Consider the following 19,049-nt stretch of genomic DNA (forward strand, 5'->3'; position numbering starts at 1 on the left):
AAAGTTTTTTTTAATATATAAAATCTTTTCTAGAAGCAACTCTGAACATGTGAAAACTTCTGGAGTGAAAATTTGCGATAACGATATAACTGATGATATAATTGACACTAGACAAAATACTTTACAGCTCCACAACTTTATTAGTGCAAAAAAAAAGAAAATCAATGTATTTTCACTTAAACAAGCAGCTGTTTTTTTTATGTGCATTAAAGTTATATAAAAATGTAACAGTGCAAATACAAATTCCTTGCTGACAGTTTAACCAAAAGGCATTTCCAGTGGAAATTGGCCAACATATCCTCGGCATAAAAACATAGAAACAGCTTGACATCACTGACATGTTGCTGTCAATACAGAAAGGATTAGACGCACGTGTATTTCTGGAGAAAAAAAATAAAATTTGGGTTTTGTGGAAAAGTTGAAGCTTTAGTGGCTGAAATGACAAATGCATGTGAACATAATCTTAAAAAGTGAAAAACACTGATGACGTGAGCAGATTTTAGCTGCTTTTTATGTGCATTAAAGTCATATAAAAATTTAACAGTGCAAATGCAAATTCCTTGCTGACAGTTTAACCAAAAGGCATTTCCAGTGGAAATTGGCCGACATATCCTCGGCATAACCATGTAAAATATCCACAAATAGAGCCGTAATGCTCTGACAATCCATCAAGCGGTGCGGGTTCGTAGCAAAGTCGTACTAAAGCATTTGACAGATTTTTGAGCGCCGTGTACGACATAAAATTGTTTCGAGGTCAGTAAACACAACCAGAATTCATACATAGGGCACACGGGATTATAAGGGGCGCTGTCGATTTTCAGAAAAATCAAAGGATTGATTTTAAGTGTGCCGTATTTTCCAAAGAACACGGTAATAACGACGGCCCGCTAGCATGCTCTACCAAAAATAGTGCTTTGTTGTGTATCTGACGGACGAAAGCTAAACCAGTTCCACACCACTGAAGTTGCACCATTTTTACAAACCAATTCTTCAGTTTCATTCAACGATCCGCTTTCGCCCTTCTCATTCTCCGTCGCCGCCATGCTTTTTCCGCCATGTGCGTATGAAAACAAAGGCACTGCGCATGCGCGTTTTGCCCATATTCTATCGCGATATTTCATTTTCTTATCGTTGCCCAACATTACACCGCTATTACCGTGAACAGTATGATATGGCCCAGCCCTAGACTCAGTTTCCATGTCGGTTACAGTTTGTGAACAGCAGGTAGAAATCCTCGGCTCCACGGGAGCAGGGGTGCACATTACTGCAAGGTCAAAGGTCATTCCTCCTCCCAGACTTCCAAGAATTACAGCCCCCCATGGCAATGTTCCTACAGTCTTTAATGGGCGTCCACTGCCCGGCTCAGGTGTGTCAGACTGTTTGTGTTCGCACATGAGCTGACCTCCAACCAAACCTGACCCAAACAAACCAAGCTCAGCGGGTTTCGTCTGGTTTATTTAACCACTGACAGCTGCTCATAGGTTAGGATAGTTAGTTTAAGGCTGGAGATCCACTCGACTCACACAGTGATGAGTTTAAAGAGCTTTGATGAAAAACTAAAACTACAACTCTGAGACCAACAAAACAGCAGCAGGGTTTGTGTTCAGCCGCTGCGAGCAGGTGAATGCTGACTACAAGAAGGTCAACACAGTCAGTGTTCAGCCCACTGCATCTGTTGCAGACGAGATTAACAACTTCTATGCTCGTTTTGACGCAGACAACAGAGAGCAGATCCTCTACCCTCAGGAGGACAGTGAGGCTGCAACTTTAACTCTGAAAACAGAAGCTGTGAGATGGACCTTTAAAAAGGTAAATCCTCACAAAGCTCCAGGACCAGACGGCATCCCAGGCCGACTACTCAGAGTGTGTGCAAACGAGCTGGCAGAGGTGTTCACCAACATCTTCAACCTCTCCCTGAGGCAGTCAGTGGTCCCCACGTCCCTCAAAGCATCCACCATCATTCCCGTTCCCAAAAAATCAGTGGTCTCCTGTCTGAATGACTACCGTCCTGTTGCACTGACATCCGTCATCATGAAGTGCCTGGAGCGGCTGGTCAAAGGTCACATCTGCTCCTCCCTCCCTGACACACTGGACCCTCTTCAGTTTGCCTATCGGACAAACAGAGCCACAGAGGATGCCATCGCCCTGGCAACGCACACCACCCTCACTCACCTGGAGAAAGGGAACACATATGCAAGGATGCTCTTCATCGACTACAGCTCGGCATTTAACACCATCATCCCCTTGAAACTTGCCACGAAGCTCGTCGACCTTGGGCTGGGAACACCGATCTGCAGATAGATTCTAAACTTCCTCACAAACAGGCCCCAGGTGGTGAGAGTTGGTAAGCACACGTCCTCATCACTCATCCTAAACACAGGTACGCCACAGGGTTGTGTGCTTAGCCCCCTCCTATATTTCCTGTTCACACACGACTGTGTTGCTAAACACGACTCCAACATCATCATCAAGTTTGCGGATGACACAACCATCATAGGCCTCATCACAGACAATGATGAGACGGCCTATAGAGAGGAGGTGATGGCACTGTACAAGTGGTGTCTGGAAAATAACCTGACTCTCAACATCAGCAAAACTAGAGAGATGATAGTGGACTACCGGAAACGACCAGTCAGAGAACACCAGCCCAGCCACATCAACGGTGTCAAGGTCGAAAGGGTCAGCAGCTTCAAATTCCTTGGAGTCAACATCACTGGGGACTTCTCCTGGACCCTTCACACAGACACTGCTATCAGGAAAGCTCGCCAGCGGTTTTACTTCCTGAGGAGGCTGAGGAAGTTTAGCATGAATGCCAACATCACCTCAAATTTTTACAGGTGTGCAATTGAGAGCTTGCTGACGAGCTGCATCACAGTTTGGTACGGAAGCTGCTCTGCCAGCAGCCGTGAAGGCAGCAGAGCACATCACTGGTACGAGGCTTCCTGCCATTCAGGACATTTATCTCCAGCGATGCCTCCGTAAAGCACACAGCATCATCAAGGACCACAGCCACCCAGCACATCAGCTGTTCTCCTTGTTACCATCTGGCAGACGTTACAGGAGCCTGTCTGCTCGGACTACAAGACTTAAAAACAGTTTTTACCACCAAGCCATACGACACCTCAACCACAACACTTAAACACACACAACACAGCACTCAGAAGCTACCCTGCAGCTTCATGAGTACTCTGTTTAATCTGTACTGGTCACTTCACTTTATTGTTATTGATATTTATATTTAAAAGTGCAATACTGTAATTTTCTGCTGCTCATTCCTGTGCAATATCCCATCTGCCCTCCCGTCATATTTCTTTTCAAGATTTTCTTATTTAATCACTAGTGTACATATATTTATATTTATAGATACATATATATTTAGTCATCTTTTCTCTTTTACCATGTCTCTCTAATATTTTGCTCCTTACTATTTTTCTATTTTTTTTATTATTTTATTTTATTTTATTATATTTTCTCCTACTGTATCATGCTGCTGAGTGACTGCTGCTTGTCAAACACATTTCATTGCAATGTTGACCCTGTGCTAACTTGCATATGACAAATAAAACTGAAAACTGAAACTGAATGCTGCTGAAGGTGACTGCCTGCAGCAGAAAACGGCTCCAAGTTTATTTCTAAGGTTAGTTCTGAGCCCGTTCCTGAGTTAAGCTCCTGACCAGTGACCAGTGTTGGCGTGCCGTCAGCTGACGTGGTCTCTGTCACACATTAAAGTGAACTGATTAAAGTTGTTTCTTTACTTTTCCAACACACCTGGCCTCCTCTGACTGGCTGTGGCTGCTCTGATTGGTCAGAACCGCCTCAGTATACAGGGAGTGCAGAATTATTAGGCAAATGAGTATTTTGTCCACATCATCCTCTTCATGCATGTTGTCTTACTCCAAGCTGTATAGGCTCGAAAGCCTACTACCAATTAAGCATATTAGGTGATGTGCATCTCTGTAATGAGAAGGGGTGTGGTCTAATGACATCAACACCCTATATCAGGTGTGCATAATTATTAGGCAACTTCCTTTCCTTTGGCAAAATGGGTCAAAAGAAGGACTTGACAGGCTCAGAAAAGTCAAAAATAGTGAGATATCTTGCAGAGGGATGCAGCAGTCTCAAAATTGCAAACCTTCTGAAGCGTGATCATCGAACAATCAAGCGTTTCATTCAAAATAGTCAACAGGGTCGCAAGAAGCGTGTGGAAAAACCAAGGCGCAAAATAACTGCCCATGAACTGAGAAAAGTCAAGCGTGCAGCTGCCAAGATGCCACTTGCCACCAGTTTGGCCATATTTCAGAGCTGCAACATCACTGGAGTGCCCAAAAGCACAAGGTGTGCAATACTCAGAGACATGGCCAAGGTAAGAAAGGCTGAAAGACGACCACCACTGAACAAGACACACAAGCTGAAACGTCAAGACTGGGCCAAGAAATATCTCAAGACTGGTTTTTCTAAGGTTTTATGGACTGATGAAATGAGAGCGAGTCTTGATGGGCCAGATGGATGGGCCCGTGGCTGGATTGGTAAAGGGCAGAGAGCTCCAGTCCGACTCAGATGCCAGCAAGGTGGAGGTGGAGTACTGGTTTGGGCTGGTATCATCAAAGATGAGCTTGTGGGGCCTTTTCGGGTTGAGGATGGAGTCAAGCTCAACTCCCAGTCCTACTGCCAGTTTCTGGAAGACACCTTCTTCAGGCAGTGGTACAGGAAGAAGTCTGCATCCTTCAAGAAAAACACGATTTTCATGCAGGACAATGCTCCATCACACGCGTCCAAGTACTCCACAGCGTGGCTGGCAAGAAAGGGTATAAAAGAAGAAAAACTAATGACATGGCCTCCTTGTTCACCTGATCTGAACCCCATTGAGAACCTGTGGTCCATCATCAAATGTGAGATTTACAAGGAGGGAAAACAGTACACCTCTCTGAACAGTGTCTGGGAGGCTGTGGTTGCTGCTGCACGCAATGTTGATGGTGAACAGATCAAAACACTGACAGAATCCATGGATGGAAGGCTTTTGAGTGTCCTTGCAAAGAAAGGTGGCTATATTGGTCGCTGATTTGTTTTTGTTTTGTTTTTGAATGTCAGAAATGTATATTTGTGAATGTGCAGATGTTATATTGGTTTCAATGGTAAAAATAAATAATTGAAATGGGTATATATTTGTTTTTTGTTAAGTTGCCTAATAATTATGCACAGTAATAGTCACCTGCACACACAGATATCCCCCTAAAATAGCTAAAACTAAAAACTAACTAAAAACTACTTCCAGAAACATTCAGCTTTGATATTAATGAGTTTTTTGGGTTCATTGAGAACATGGTTGTTGTTCAATAATAAAATTATTCCTCAAAAATACAACTTGCCTAATAATTCTGCACTCCCTGTAGTTTTGCAGTAGTCTGAAACATGTCTGCAGGTTTCAGTTGTGCAGTCAGACCAGCTGACCTCATCGACCAGCGACACACCCAGCCCTATTAAACATGTGTGAGGGAGAGGAAGGAGGGGGTGAGGGGGTGGGTGGGGTCACTCAAATGTAGGTCAAACTCCATCCGTCATCCTGTACAAGGCGGGCGGCGCACCAAACGCCCTCAACACATACACTGTACAAATGTTTTCTTTTTCTGTGGTGCTGCAGAGGGGGAAACAGAGGCTCAGAGCAGGGGCCGGACCGAGGGCTCTCAGAGACCCCTGTTTTCCTTCCCTCCTTCTCTTACTTTGTTTCCTTCTCCTGGCCTTCTTCACTTCGTCCTCCACGGTCAGTTCATCAGTTTTTATTTTTTTGCTTTAGCTGAGTCAGTTGATTCCAGGCCAGTGTAAACAAACATTTCCTGTGTCGCTCATTTCCTGTTTGGCCACTTTAATGACGCCTGGTGGATGGTCCTGGTGTGTGACAGAGGGAACAGCAGAGCAGACATCAAACTGCAGACGCATCATCACAACAACGCTCACAAGAACCGGGTTTAATCCTCAGAACTTTACACTGAACTTAAATGTTTTCATATTTGAAGCTCCAACTGTGATTAAAATAGGAATAAAGACAGAAACGAGGGAATCAGATGGACAAAAACAACCCCTCTGATTCTGTTTTTACAGTTTAAGTTTTGAAATGAAACTGTATTTCCTGTTTTCCTCTCAGACGTGCTTTAGTCTTTAGTCTTCATGCAGCAGCATTAAGTTGTTTTGTTTTTTTGTCGGGATTAAAACTGAGGATAGAGTCTGAGCTTCAGAGCAAATCAAAAATACATCAAACCTTTAAGGCTTTAAGGAAGAAATTTCATTTATCTACGTTTTAATACGGACATTAAACAGGTAAAAACATTCCACAGAATATGAGTGTTTGTATTTGTTCTTGTGTCACTTTCAGTTTTGGGTCTGAATATTTGAGTTTCTGCTACATTAAAAAAAAGTGTTTCAAGCTTCTTTCTCTGACAGTTTGTGATGAAGTTTTGGTTTAAACTCTGTGTCCAGCAGAATAGAATCAAAGTCTGTGACTCTGAAGAAGAACCTGAATTTCTTCTTTGATTTCAGTCTTTTTTTAAACAATGTTTTTAAAATATGCGACACAAACATTAAGTTTTTCTTGGTTTTAATTTAATCTGATTTAAATTCTTTACAGCAAACAGACATTTTCCTTTTTTTCTGAACAAAATTTAAATCTGCACTTTACTGAAATAAACCCTGAAATTATTCATTTCTTTGGAGCACCAGAATGAAAGAAAAAAATCTTTGAATTTCTTTGAAGTCAGTGGTTTTTAAATAAAATCTTCTCATTTAAATCTGACACACTGAGACGTTTAAGGTCAACTGGGTTTTGTTTGGAAATCAGTATCAATAATTCAGAAAAAAAGATGTTTGTAGTTTTGAGAAGAATCTTTTCCTGATTAAAAAATAATAATTCTACTTTTGGGGAAATTAACGAAATATGGACGGTATATTCTGACCTGCAGTCTGATTTATTAGTTTATCGATCACTGATAGATCTATCCTACCTCAAGTTTTATCCTCTGAGAGTCAAACTTTCTGCTTCTGTGCAGTTCACGTTCACCAACCTTAAACACAGCAGAAACAAAGTGCAGACGTAGTCGATAAAGTTTTACTGACATGAGAACAAACAGATTATTATTTCATGAGGTAAAAATGGCTTAAAAGTCTAGGTTGAAACTCAGTCTGAGAATTTCATGTCCTCTGATTTTTAATTTCTAAGTTTGTTTAAATAGGGGTCAGATGACAGAGATCCTTTGCAAAGAGCCAAGTTTCTTTCCAGGAACTGTGGAGTGAAATCTGGACTTCTTCCAGATGTTTAGTTTGTGATGGCAGGGGAGTTGATGTGTTTAAGGTCCACGCGGAGTTGGCTCTTTGAGCGCTGAACTCACAGTTTTCAACAGGAAGTGTGGTTTTTTTGAAAGTTTTTTTTTTTTAAAGCTGCAAAAACACAAGCTAACAGTCAGCACACAGAACTGAGCCGAGAGAGCTCATCTGTTTCCTGAGGATTATTTGAATATTATTAGAGGTTAAAAAGACAGACCTGAAGCCTCTCCAGTTAAAAGATTAATGCAGTAGTCAGTTATTTAAACTACTCGTTTAGTGTGACTTCTTATTTTCTGAATCTACAGCAATGGTGATGGCACGCTGCAGGTTAGTACTTGAGTAAATGAACGATTTCAAACTCAACCGGGAAAAAACAACCTGAGACTTCTGAGGCTGAAACAACAACAACAACCTTGCAGTACCCAATACACTCCCATGTTAAAACTTCACAGCAGAAATAAACACGTTTACAGCCTGATACACAAATTGGTTGTTCTCTACAGAGAATTTCCCCCTTCATAACACCCATTTTAAACTTTTGCTACAGAATAAAGAGGAAGTAAAAGAATAACCAGAAGGGTGTCACTATATGCAGATTACATAATTTTACACATTGAAGAACAGAGTCTAACAGTTTGTTTGGGTTCATATCAGAAGTAAGATACAGATATCACAACCTGTTTAAATTGTATTAAGGCTTAAAGTTTGCATTATTAGGGGTGTGGCCTTTTTGACTGACCGGTGAATGACAAAACACAGGTGCCAGTAGCTGCTAGCTGTCTGCTAGCAGATACCTCAGCTAATTAGAGTCCCTGAACTGGACCTGTGGGCTATGTTTGTGCTGTTGGGGCACTTTTTAATGATCTCACTAATAACATGGATGCTGTGCAATCTCATCCAAATATGGTGAGCACTGGAAACAAAATGGCATCAAAATGAAATTTAAAAAAAAAAAAAAAAAAAAAAAAAAAAAAGACTGAGGATTGGGAAAAACCAAAAGGTGATGTGACAGAAGCGAGCTCTGTCTTATACACGATGGTTACGATCATGCGTTTAGAAAGAAACAAAGCTTCTATTTTGTCAGATGCTTGGAGCTGGTGACCAGGCTCCTTGTAGACATTTTTGTACATCGTCTGCTGCGCCAACCAATACAGGAAGTACTACTCACAAAGTACTGAAGCTGAGATGAACCAGCAGGCCTTGAATGCAGTACGATGGCGTTTATGGCACACAGAGAAATTCAATAAAACATTTACAGCTCAGAGTTCATCTGAGGACTCGATGCCAGTGTCAACCAACTGTAAGTGAATGCAACACAAAGCTTCTTTGATGGCTACTCTCTGTAGTATCACCATGGCAACCTGCCCAACACTGTAATGTTACCCTAGCAACAGCTGTGGTAAATGAAGGTGGACAAACAACTGGTGAAAACAAATGAATGAAGTTAAAAATGAAGCATGAGATGCTGATGTTACTTTATTGTATTTGATTCTACTTTCATTTTATTTTTGTTTTCTGATTAACTCAAATGACCTGCAGAGGAGAGGCCATAGCAGCAGCGACTCGATGGAGCGAGCACACCTGAAGTCAAACAGTTGGCTCAGGTTGCCTCAGACGTCTTCTAACTTGGATGTCTTTACATCGTTTTAGAAACCAGCTGCAGCACATCATCAGAGAATTGCTATCCCAGAAAGAGCTGAGGAGAGCCCCAGATGAGGGGTCACTCAGCAGCCGCGGAGCAGAAGCCAGGGGGGGGGGGTTGCAGTGACGCGCCCGTGAGCTCCGTCGGCAGGCAGCTGTGCCTGTGACCGAGCCCCAGGCCGAGAGGCTGACAGCACCCCACCCCCGAAGTGGCCCGAGTGAGCCCCAGGCTCCAGGCCCCGACAAGCAGCCACCAAGGAGTGAGCCGGTGTGTACCTGGACACCCATCCCCGGACACACTGTAATATCCTTTATCTATCCAGGTGAATGTCTCATTGAGATTTAAAACTTTTCCAGTGGCCATCATGGCAGCAAAAGTTACAAGACATAACAAGTAAAAAACAAATACATTTATATGTAAAAACATCATTAAGAGCGACATTAAAAACAGTCACACTGACTACAAGAGTTATTCTCTCTTTAAAATGGACTTAAACTCCATTTTGTTCCTTCTGTAGATAATTCCAAGAAACAGGCACAGCGTATTTCAAAGTCTCTTTTCCTATGTTCTGTTTTGATTTTAAGAAAAAAAAAATCATTTGTATGACGTTGTGAGAGTGAAGACTATATTGGTTGTGGTTTTTACACATATAAACACAAAGATAAGTTATGAGCTAAACCTGCACAATTCAGGGGTTTATAGTAAGAAAACATTACAAAAGGTCACGTGTTGGCCACAGTTTCTTCTTCTGCAGGTGGAAACCAGAGGTGAGCAGTTCCGCTTCCTCAGGACTGACACAAGTAACAGACCAGAGTAAGACCTGAAACACTGCTTCACCTTTAACCTTTGGTTGGTCAACAGTTAGGGTTAGTACAGCTGTTTCTGCTGCTGCTGCCGCCATCTGCCCAGCAGCAGAGACAGCTGTTCACAATCATTTCAATCATTGAGGTCAAGATATATTAACACGGCGCAGACTGTACATGAAGTAAAGGTCACCCTGTGTCAGATGGAGGTCAGCTGAGGTAAATAAGTCCTTAGCTCCTCCTCTAAACTACAGCTGCCTCCACCCTTCATACTACAACCGCAAGCTGTTTTCTAGCTTCTGAAGCCAGAAGATCTCAAACTCGCCCAAAAAACATTCAGCTGCAGAGGGAGGAGGAGGAGCCACAGAATCAAGCAGCCAAAAGAAGCTCTGAGCTCAACTTTTCCACAAACATCTGGCCAGCTGCTCGGCGCTGCTGCTGTAATGGACCTCAGCAGTTTCAGTGTGTGCTACCTGTAACAGGCTGCTCTCCATTAGTGTGATTGAACATCACCTCCTGCTGGTCACTCTTAGTCAGTGCAGCACTCCTGTTCATCCATGGCACACAGGGCAGTCCCCTGGAGAGTCACACAGTCTGCTCAAATATTCAGGACAGCAAGTTTAACAACTTTAAATCTACACAATTTAAAAGCTCTTCCAGCTCCATCCACACACATGCAGAACTACACCCTCATCACATGCCACACATCCATTAGTCTTCCAGGTACTGCGTGCTCCCCGCCTGCAGATACCATTCCCAACCCGATGCTGCAACTCTCCATCAGATCCTGTTGTTCAAACTACAAATCTTTTCCTCCTTTAGAGAGATCTCTCTCCTTTTTAGGAAACGCTCTGATCAAATTTTCTTCCTATTGACAGAAAAATCTGTTTTAATGCAATTAATCAAAGACAAGAGCAGCCCTTTTAGGTTTATTAAAAATGTCTTTGGTTTAAACAAAAACACGGAGGTAGCAGAAACAGCCAAATGTTCCACAGATGCTGCAAATTCTCAGCTCTTCCTACTTCGCTGCCGTTTCCTGTGTGAAGCCCGGGTCCCGACTGAAGCCTCAGCCGTCCTGGGTGATGTCCGGGTCCTCCTTGGTGACGTCCGGGTGTTGAGTGAAGCCTGGGCCTCGGGTGAAGCCCCGGCGGTCTCAGCCAAAGCCCCGGCATTGGCCTTGCTCTTCCCTCTGTACAGTCTGGTGTCAAAGATCCTCCTCTCCACACTCAGGACCTCCTCATAGAGGCAAAACGGCTTCACGTCCAACATGAAGGCGAAAAGCTGCAGCAGCCAGATGAAGGAGCGTGGCAGCGTTGCCTCCACCTCCTTGTAATGACTGTTGTAGCACCTGCAGGAGGAGGCAAGATTTAAGTGTCAATGCATCGTCATGGGAACGTTTGAACAGATGAGGGGAAATTTGGCATTATGATGTGGGATCAGTTTGTTGTCGGGCCTAGTCACAAGTTTGAGGTCTTCCAGGAGATCTCATTCAGCAAATCAGTTTAAAACCCACTAATGAGCATCGAAGGAATCGAAGGAGCTTGGAAAGAAAAGCATCTGGACTTCTTTAAGTTTCTTGAAGACGTTTCGTTCTCATCTGAGAAGCATCTTCAGTTCTAAGAGCAATTGTTGATTCCCCAAGAGAAAGGATGCCCCAAATGTCTACATTTTGGACAGAGAATGTCTTCTCTGGTTTGAAAGAGGAGTGGAAAAAAAAGCCATCTATGGTCGTGTCCAAATTCATGGGCTGCATCCTCCTGAGGACCCAGCCTTCACGATCTACGTGGGCCGGGTCCTCAGAAGGTTGGGTAGGCCGGAAGTAAACGGCTGGGGAAATTGGATGGTCTAGCCTTCTGATTAGCGTCACCGCTGTCTCGGTGGAGTTTAATAAACTCAGCCGTCTGCTCCTTGCTGTCTAAAATATAACAGGACACTGGCGTAAACTCTCAACCGTCTCACACTTCTGTTTAATCAGTTTTCTGTTTGACGTTTATTCAGCTGTGTGAAGATCCCGGAGGAACCCACCCGGGGGATTAATAAAGTTTTATTTTATCTAATCTAATAACTTTAATCTCAGCCAAACCGATTTACTCACAAACAAATAAAACACTGAAAAAAGCCCAACAATAACATTTTTAGGTTGTCTAAGTGACTTATATATTACGTTTAACCTGAGTAGCGAAACTCTGCGGTGATCTGAAAATGATGTGCCGGGAGTTGTGCTGTTCTCGGCGGCTTCAGTGACCCTCGAGCTCCCGGCTTCCTATCGAGCTGGTGGGTAGCAGATGCTCCGAAAACGTTGAAGCACTTTTGCAAATATGTGATATCTTGATAAACCGAGCAGATATTTGATGTTTACATAACTACTTTCTCGCCTGAAAATATGTTAAAAGTTCATTTTGTGACCCAGAAAGATTAGTACGAGTAATTTTAAAACTTAGTAGCGGCCGCCATTGTTGGAAACTGGAGTTTGGCTGGGCCGCGCTATGAATTCTGGGATATGGTAGGCCACGAAGGACACACCCGACCCATCCTTCAAATTCGGGAAAAGGAGGACGCATTTGTCGGCTGCTTTCGGAGGAGTCTACGAATTTGGACAGCCTTCGGCGCGTCGCTGTGACGTAATCGGTCTACAAATGCGGCCTCGGGAGGATGCAGCCCATGAATTTGGACACGACCTATGTCTACTGTGAAAACCATCTTTAAACAGAGGGCGGGGCTTATGACACCAACTGTCTGCCATCTATAATCCAGTTTTGAGATCCTTCCCAGACACTGACATCCGGGGCCATTTGACTTCAGTAAGAACTGAAGAAGCTTCCCAAGAAATTTAAAGTCCAGACGCTTTTCTAAGCTCCTTAGACTATGATGACCTGGATGACCGAAACCCTTCACAGACATGAGGTAAGAAGCGTCATTCTGTAAGCGATCGAACCCAGCGTCCAGTCTGTGAGGCAACATCAGTCCAACCTTCATGACATACAGAACACCAGTACATCTCCATATATCACCGCTTTGTCATCACCCTGAGGGGGAAACTTCAACCAGCCAGTGAACGTCATAGAGCTCACAACTCCTAACCATCACATTACTCCACCACGCTTGGCAGGTAACTTCCTCCTCCACCCAATTTTTTTCTTCCTGACACTTCACACTAAGATTCTTTGTTCATGCATCGCTATTTTCAGTCCTCTGTCATCAGCTCAGTTTAAAATGACTAAAGCCTTAAACGACCAAATAGACTCACCAGAACTTCTGTCCTCTGAGAACAACTTGTCAAAAGATCTCAAGCCAAGATGTGTACTACTCCCTTTACTGGCCATTCTCCAAGGTTTAAAACTATAAATCTCAATTTTTTACTGAATTATTTCATAAAGCTGACTGCTGATGACCAGCGATCTACAAGCGCTGATGTTTATGTCGTGCAATCTTCTATTTTTGCTCTATACAAGCAGCAGTACACTCTTAAGTGTGAAATCTTCACTTTCCTCTTTGGAAGTTTCTCTCTTTGAGGCAAGTTTCTGGAGAAAATATTCCTCTTTGGTCATTTTGAGATTTTTGTGCATTTTGATATTTCAACCTGAGACTGAAGCTGTGAGTGACTCACAAGCAGCGTCTGAGCGCCGGGTGCCAGTACATGTCGTTCAGCGGAGTCAGGAAGTCGTATCTACGGGTCACGACCTCGTCCAGCTTCATGTGGTGCAGACTGGGACCGTCTGATTCCTCCTCGTCCCCCCAGCAGAATATGAAGCTCGATGGTCCTACGTCCTGGAGCCCCGATGGACAGGAAGCCAGCTTCTCGAAACACAGCTGGACCTGCTCTGCAATTCCTGCACAAACAACAGATGGAGCGTGTCGCATCTCAGGATGTTTTTTCATGTGCTTCAGATTAATTTTACAGAGAGAAATGAATATACAGGAAAGGACAGGACTTCACCTCTCTTTCACAATAAGATCAGCCAATTAAATTTCTTACTTTTTTTTTTAATCATCGAACACTTTTCTTTCTTGTTTGGGTAAATTTGTTTCTTTGACTTCCACTGCTTCCTGCCGGGGAGAGAAAAAAAAAAAAAAAAAAAAAAAAAGCATATCAGGAACTCTTCATCAAAAACAGAAAGCACGGGTTTAAAAAAAAAAAAAAAAAAAAATCTTTTTTTTTTTTTTTTTTTTTTTTTTTTAAAGGAACACAAGCAGCTATTAAGCAGCTTCAAATGTCTCCACATCTGCAGGTGTCCGAGTCAGACACCAGAGTCAAACTCACATTATTCACATAAAAACACAAAGAAAAAAAAAAAAAAAAAAAGAGCCCATTATTCCTTAACGTAACACACAGATTGCAAACTTCCTGTGTGCAGATACGCCAATGACGTCACGCTTTAAAATCAGGACTAAAATCTGATTTCTGCACACAGATCCACCTCAGGGGAAATACCGCTGATGTCCTACCTGGAGACATTCTGGTCTCTCCTCTCTTGAGCTCGAATCAGAGCGGCCTGCATCACTTTGTACCACCTCCTCAGGTTAAACACCTTACCTGTGGATCCACACAGAGACAGAGTCGCACACAAGCCACGTCTAGAAGGGGTCACGCTCAAAGGTCAAAAGGGCAGAAAAGTTCCAAGATCAGACATAGTTCGTCATCTGTATACAGTCATTCACAAACACGTGCAGTCAGCCATTGATTTTCAAACTGATCATGTTATCGAATAGCTCCTTACATCTGTGCCATGTTATTTTTTTAATAAATATAAACCCAACCTGAGTCCTTCTGTCGTCCAAGATCATTGGACAGATGCCTGAAAGATAGAACCAATCACAGTCAGCACACCTGGAGCCCTGCCGGAGGTCGTCTGACGGCGTGAAAGATACGTACCACTCGGTCATGTCGTCCAGGCAAAAGAACAGCTTCAGAGTGACGATGATGAGGGCAGCGGCTTGCACGTCATACCGTGGCAGGGTGGGGTGATTGTGGGGGTCAAATGTGTGGAGCGTTTGATCCATCATACCGGTGTGCTCCAACAGCCTGCAGACCCAGGGGTGGAGCTCATCTGACAGGAAACAGGCGTGTACAGGTACACTGTCAGTGTTTGTATGTAAAGAAGGTCGCCTCCAGCAGAGACCATTATCGGTCAGAACACTGAAGTAGTCGTTACCGGGCAGGTTGACATCGGACAGGTATCTGAGGCTGAGCAGCGCCGGGTGCAGCAGGGTCTGCTGACTGATTGGAGGAAAAGCAGGCAGCTGCAGGAACTGAATGAGAGTCTCGGCCTCTTTATGAACGGCGTGATGAGACGGGACCGTCTACAGAAACCAGGTGAGAGCCAAGTCACGCATCATTACCAGGGCCAGGTAATAAACAAGATGGCGGCTTTCTCACCTCAACTACAAAGATGAGGGAGTCCTTCCCCGTGACTTTCATCTCCTCGGGAAGCTGCTCATAGGCGTTCAAGTACGGGATGTGACCCTCATTCACAAGCCTGCGAAACATCACGTTCATCCAGGTGAAACACACTGGTTAAAACCCCTCAGCCACGCAAGTGCAGGTGGGTGCAAGTGGTACCTGAGCAGGTCGCTGAGCGTCAGCGCCTCACGGCTCCACACCAGAGCCAGGTAGATCAGAGACAGTGTCTTCTTCATGCTCAGCAGACTCTGGCTCCGCTTCTTCCTGGCCGACAGGTAGGTGAGGGTGTCCGAGGAGCCGGACCAAAAACCAGAATTCTCTGAGGTTAAACGAGCAGTCAACTAACGCAGGAAACCTCATCTGGTCATATGACCTGACACTGAAACTTTTACAGGAGCTTCCTGTCAGACTGAGGACGCTTCCAGCACCGTACCTGTGTTTGAGCCCGCCGTGCTTGCTGGGTTCGACTCGCCATCTGTGCAGCTGATCCCCTCGCTGGCGCTCTCCAAGTCAGAGCCCACAGCTCTCTGAGGATTTAGATTTAATTATTAAATCTCAAAAAATGAAATAAATCAAATGAAATCAATAACCAAAAAAAAATAAAATAAAACTTAGTAGATGAAGTAAAACATAGAAAATCAAATACAATGATTAAATATACAAAAAGAATACAAATTTAAAAAAAAAGTGAAATAAATAAGAAAATAAAGACAAAACTAATCAAAATTAAGGATTAAAAATACACAAATCAAATAAAAATACAAAAAAGAAATGAAAATGGATTAAAAACAAAGGTGAAACTGCCAGGAGACAGATAGATAGATAAAGCTGACAAGCAGTTTCCAGGCACCACCATAAAAACTCACCACTCTGAACTTGCAGCTCCTCACGGGGTCGTGGGTGTAGGCCTGGCGACTTTTCTGCAGGTAACACCTCCACAGAGGACACAGCACATCATCCTGAAACAGTAACACCAGTTAGGCCTCTGATTGATTGCTTTGTGGTTAACAGAGAGGAGACGGACCTTAAATTGAGGATGGACTCCAAGCGCGAGCAGAGCATCGGCCTGGTTCTTCAGGATAAACTGGAAACCCTCGCAGACCATCCACACGTGACCACGCTCTAAGACAAACAGACACGTTAAACAGGATATGACATCATCGATTTATGCTGCTGCTGATCGGACACTGACCGGCCTGCTTCTTGCGGGGTCCTCTGATGGTCGACACCCTGCTGGACAACTTTAAGAAGGACAGGTCCACCACCTCCCGGGTCCTCTGAGGACACAGTCACATGTTAGGCAACAGAATAAGGAGGTCCTCTACACGTGGGCTTAACCACCAACACCATATTGTTAAAAGAAGCATCTTAAAGCATGTTTATGGAGTTCTGAATTCCCTATATCCCCATAACATATTCATACTCATCCACCTGTGTAGTAAAAAGAGTGTCTCTGAAAGGGCACTGAAGAGACCCTGACACCTCAACCTCCAGTTACAGACCACTGTACAGGTCATAATGACGAAGCTGTTTTTACCTCGATCACGTTGTGGCAGGACCTGCAGTAGAAGCGACCCTCGTCCGAAATGCCCCAGTCCACTGCTGAACACTGGGCACAGGGCACCGTGTACTCGGCCTGCACGCGCGCACACATACACAGACACACGGTAATGCTCAGGTGTTTCTGTAAATATTCTAATGAATAAATTAATCTTTCAGTCTTAAAAAAACAAAACAAAAAACAAAAAACGTACTTCATGTTTTTATTAACTTTATATAATACTAAGTGCAATAATCCTTTCTGTCATCGTTGTATTTTTACTCAGTTGTATATAGTATTTGTATTCTATTTTTATCTTATTGTATATTTATTTTATTTTATTCTACTGTATATAGTATTTTATTTTATTCTATTCTGTACAGTTGTGTACTGTATTTATTCTTATTGTATTCTAATTTTTGCCTCATAACTTTTGCACTGTCCAATTCCTGCTGTGACAAAACAAATTTCCCACGTGTGGGACTAATAAAGGTTATCTTATCTTATATTCGTGCATTCAGCTCTTAATGAACAGCGGAGGAGAAATCAGAGCTAATGTTCACGTTCAAATGCCTTTGAAAACAAATTTATGTACAACAGCTGGTGAAACTGTACAGCAGCGCCCACGGGAAAGAAGGTCAACAATTAAACCTCCAGATCCTAAACACTTCACCCACAAAAGTCTAGACGTCATTAACAACGATTGCTAAAATAATCCGTCTATGTTTATCGGGAATATTTATTTGCGTTTTCATTTGTTAACTTTAAGGCTTCTTTGAGACTTTCTGAGTATTTCGACACACAATGTAGTTAAAATCAAATTTTAAATCAAAACTCATTAAGCGTACACAGTTCACAGGTACTGGTAGAGGAGTTTATTTTGAACATTATGGATAAACTGTCGCTGATATTACGCTAACGGATTTTAATTGAAGAGAACAGTTATTAAATGTGTGCCGATTAATTACTCAACGGCTGCGGAGTCACACAAACCTGTTAAATGTCTGAAGTTAAAGTTGGAGACTGAATGTCGTGCCAATCATCTTAAAACACTAATATTTTTAATTGAGTTTGGTAGGACCAAACTAGCTGACAACTGCGTTCACCGTAGGTTGCGTAAAATGAAACGGCCGGTTTATGAGAGCACCGGGAGACTCACCGTGTGTTCGTCATCCATCCTGAGTAGAAAACTGCAGCTTTAACACGAAACTTTGGATTTTGTCAGCACTTTGTTACAACCGCACGTGCCTCTGGTTGGAGACGCTGGGACTCTTCTTCTTCGCGCATGATTTCTGTGAGACTGAACGCCTCTCTGCTGCAACCACAGGCCAGATTACATACTTCAACTACTTCTACTCAGCTGTAAAATAAAATAAAAATAAATATGCTTTATTTAAATATTGTTGTAAGTAAAAATAATACATGTGCTATACTGTGTTAAATGTGTTTAAAATAACAAATGATAAATGTGTCTTTTATACTTTTTTTTTTTTTTTTACATCTCCTCGTATAAATATACTAAGTATTAATTTTCTGGATGTTTCTAAATCACTTTAGTGAGAGTTTTTCTTCCTCCAGATGATGATGATGATGATGAGTTCCTGATGTGCTCTGTGTTTCTAAGCGGATTTGATGAGGTCAGAGGTTATAAATAGATGCCAGATGTCTCTCTGATTCTCTTATATAAGGTGACCCCCCCCCCCCCACCCCCACACACACACACACACACATACATACATACACACACACACATATACGTACAGACAGAATGATGGTTTGATTGATTTTTTATTATTGATCTAGCTGAGGCGGATCAGCTGTTATCAATCACTGTCACGGGAATGGTTTCGCGAGCTTTTTGTTGGACTCGTGTGCAAAACTTACAACAAAACAAACACAAACGCCTGATAGATTTTCAAAATAAAACATGTGCGGGTAAACGCTTTTCTTTGTGAAACATTTCTAAAACAACTGAAGGTTTGATTATTGCTTTGCTATTAAAAGAAAAGCAAAGAGGGCTATACAACACAGACATCCCACTAAACAAAAGAAATTGATTATTTATTAATTAGAAACACATTTGTATGTATACATTACTATTTGTATTTTAAATTTAAATAGTATACTTTTATTTGTTATTTATTCATCAAGTTAATTTCATTAAATTAATTAAATGTTGTATTATATTTATTACTTTAAAATGAACTTTTTTTAAAACTTGTTTTAGTTTTAAAGTTAAGATGACAGCACTCCCCCTCCAGTCTAAAAGATTTCCATCATTAAAATTTATTGAAATATTTACTATTAGCTACCGTGCGTTTGTTTTCAACAGTATTGATTATTAATCGAATT

The 19,049-nt window shown here is 42.5% G+C and overlaps 1 protein-coding gene across 2 annotated transcripts; it reads right to left on the reverse strand.

Annotated features, from left to right (window-relative positions):
* Nucleotides 1-5,501: 5,501 nt before the first annotated feature.
* On the reverse strand, nt 5,502-18,013 carry taf1b (TATA box binding protein (Tbp)-associated factor, RNA polymerase I, B). 2 transcript variants are annotated; one of them, XR_014907526.1, is made up of 16 exons: nt 17,857-18,013; nt 16,695-16,793; nt 16,350-16,434; nt 16,182-16,279; nt 16,024-16,116; nt 15,591-15,684; nt 15,317-15,476; nt 15,134-15,233; nt 14,910-15,057; nt 14,630-14,804; nt 14,515-14,552; nt 14,203-14,290; nt 13,733-13,803; nt 13,364-13,586; nt 6,993-11,104; nt 5,502-5,883 (listed from the first exon to the last, which is right to left on the reverse strand). XR_014907526.1 is itself a non-coding variant. In XM_085381483.1 (15 exons), the coding sequence occupies exons 1-15, from the start codon at nt 17,872-17,874 to the stop codon at nt 10,765-10,767; spliced, it is 1,830 nt and encodes a 609-aa protein (XP_085237609.1). In that variant the 5' UTR covers nt 17,875-18,013; the 3' UTR covers nt 5,502-10,764. The 2 variants fall into 2 exon arrangements, 1 of the variants encoding a protein (XP_085237609.1); XM_085381483.1 differs by having other exon boundaries at nt 5,502-11,104.
* Nucleotides 18,014-19,049: the final 1,036 nt, after the last annotated feature.

Source organism: Rhamphochromis longiceps, linkage group LG15 (genome assembly GCF_057381845.1).
Source record: "Rhamphochromis longiceps isolate RC_006_pf linkage group LG15, R_longiceps_female_GT1.1, whole genome shotgun sequence".
Lineage (NCBI taxonomy): Eukaryota > Metazoa > Chordata > Actinopteri > Cichliformes > Cichlidae > Rhamphochromis > Rhamphochromis longiceps.

Coding starts and splice junctions, on each gene's coding strand:
- taf1b (XM_085381483.1), bottom strand. Junction 15,058..15,133: donor CCCTCATCTTTGTAGTTGAG/GTGAGAAAGCCG, acceptor TGGTTTCTGTAG/ACGGTCCCGTCTCATCACGC. Junction 13,804..14,202: donor AGAGACCAGAATGTCTCCAG/GTAGGACATCAG, acceptor TCTCCCCGGCAG/GAAGCAGTGGAAGTCAAAGA.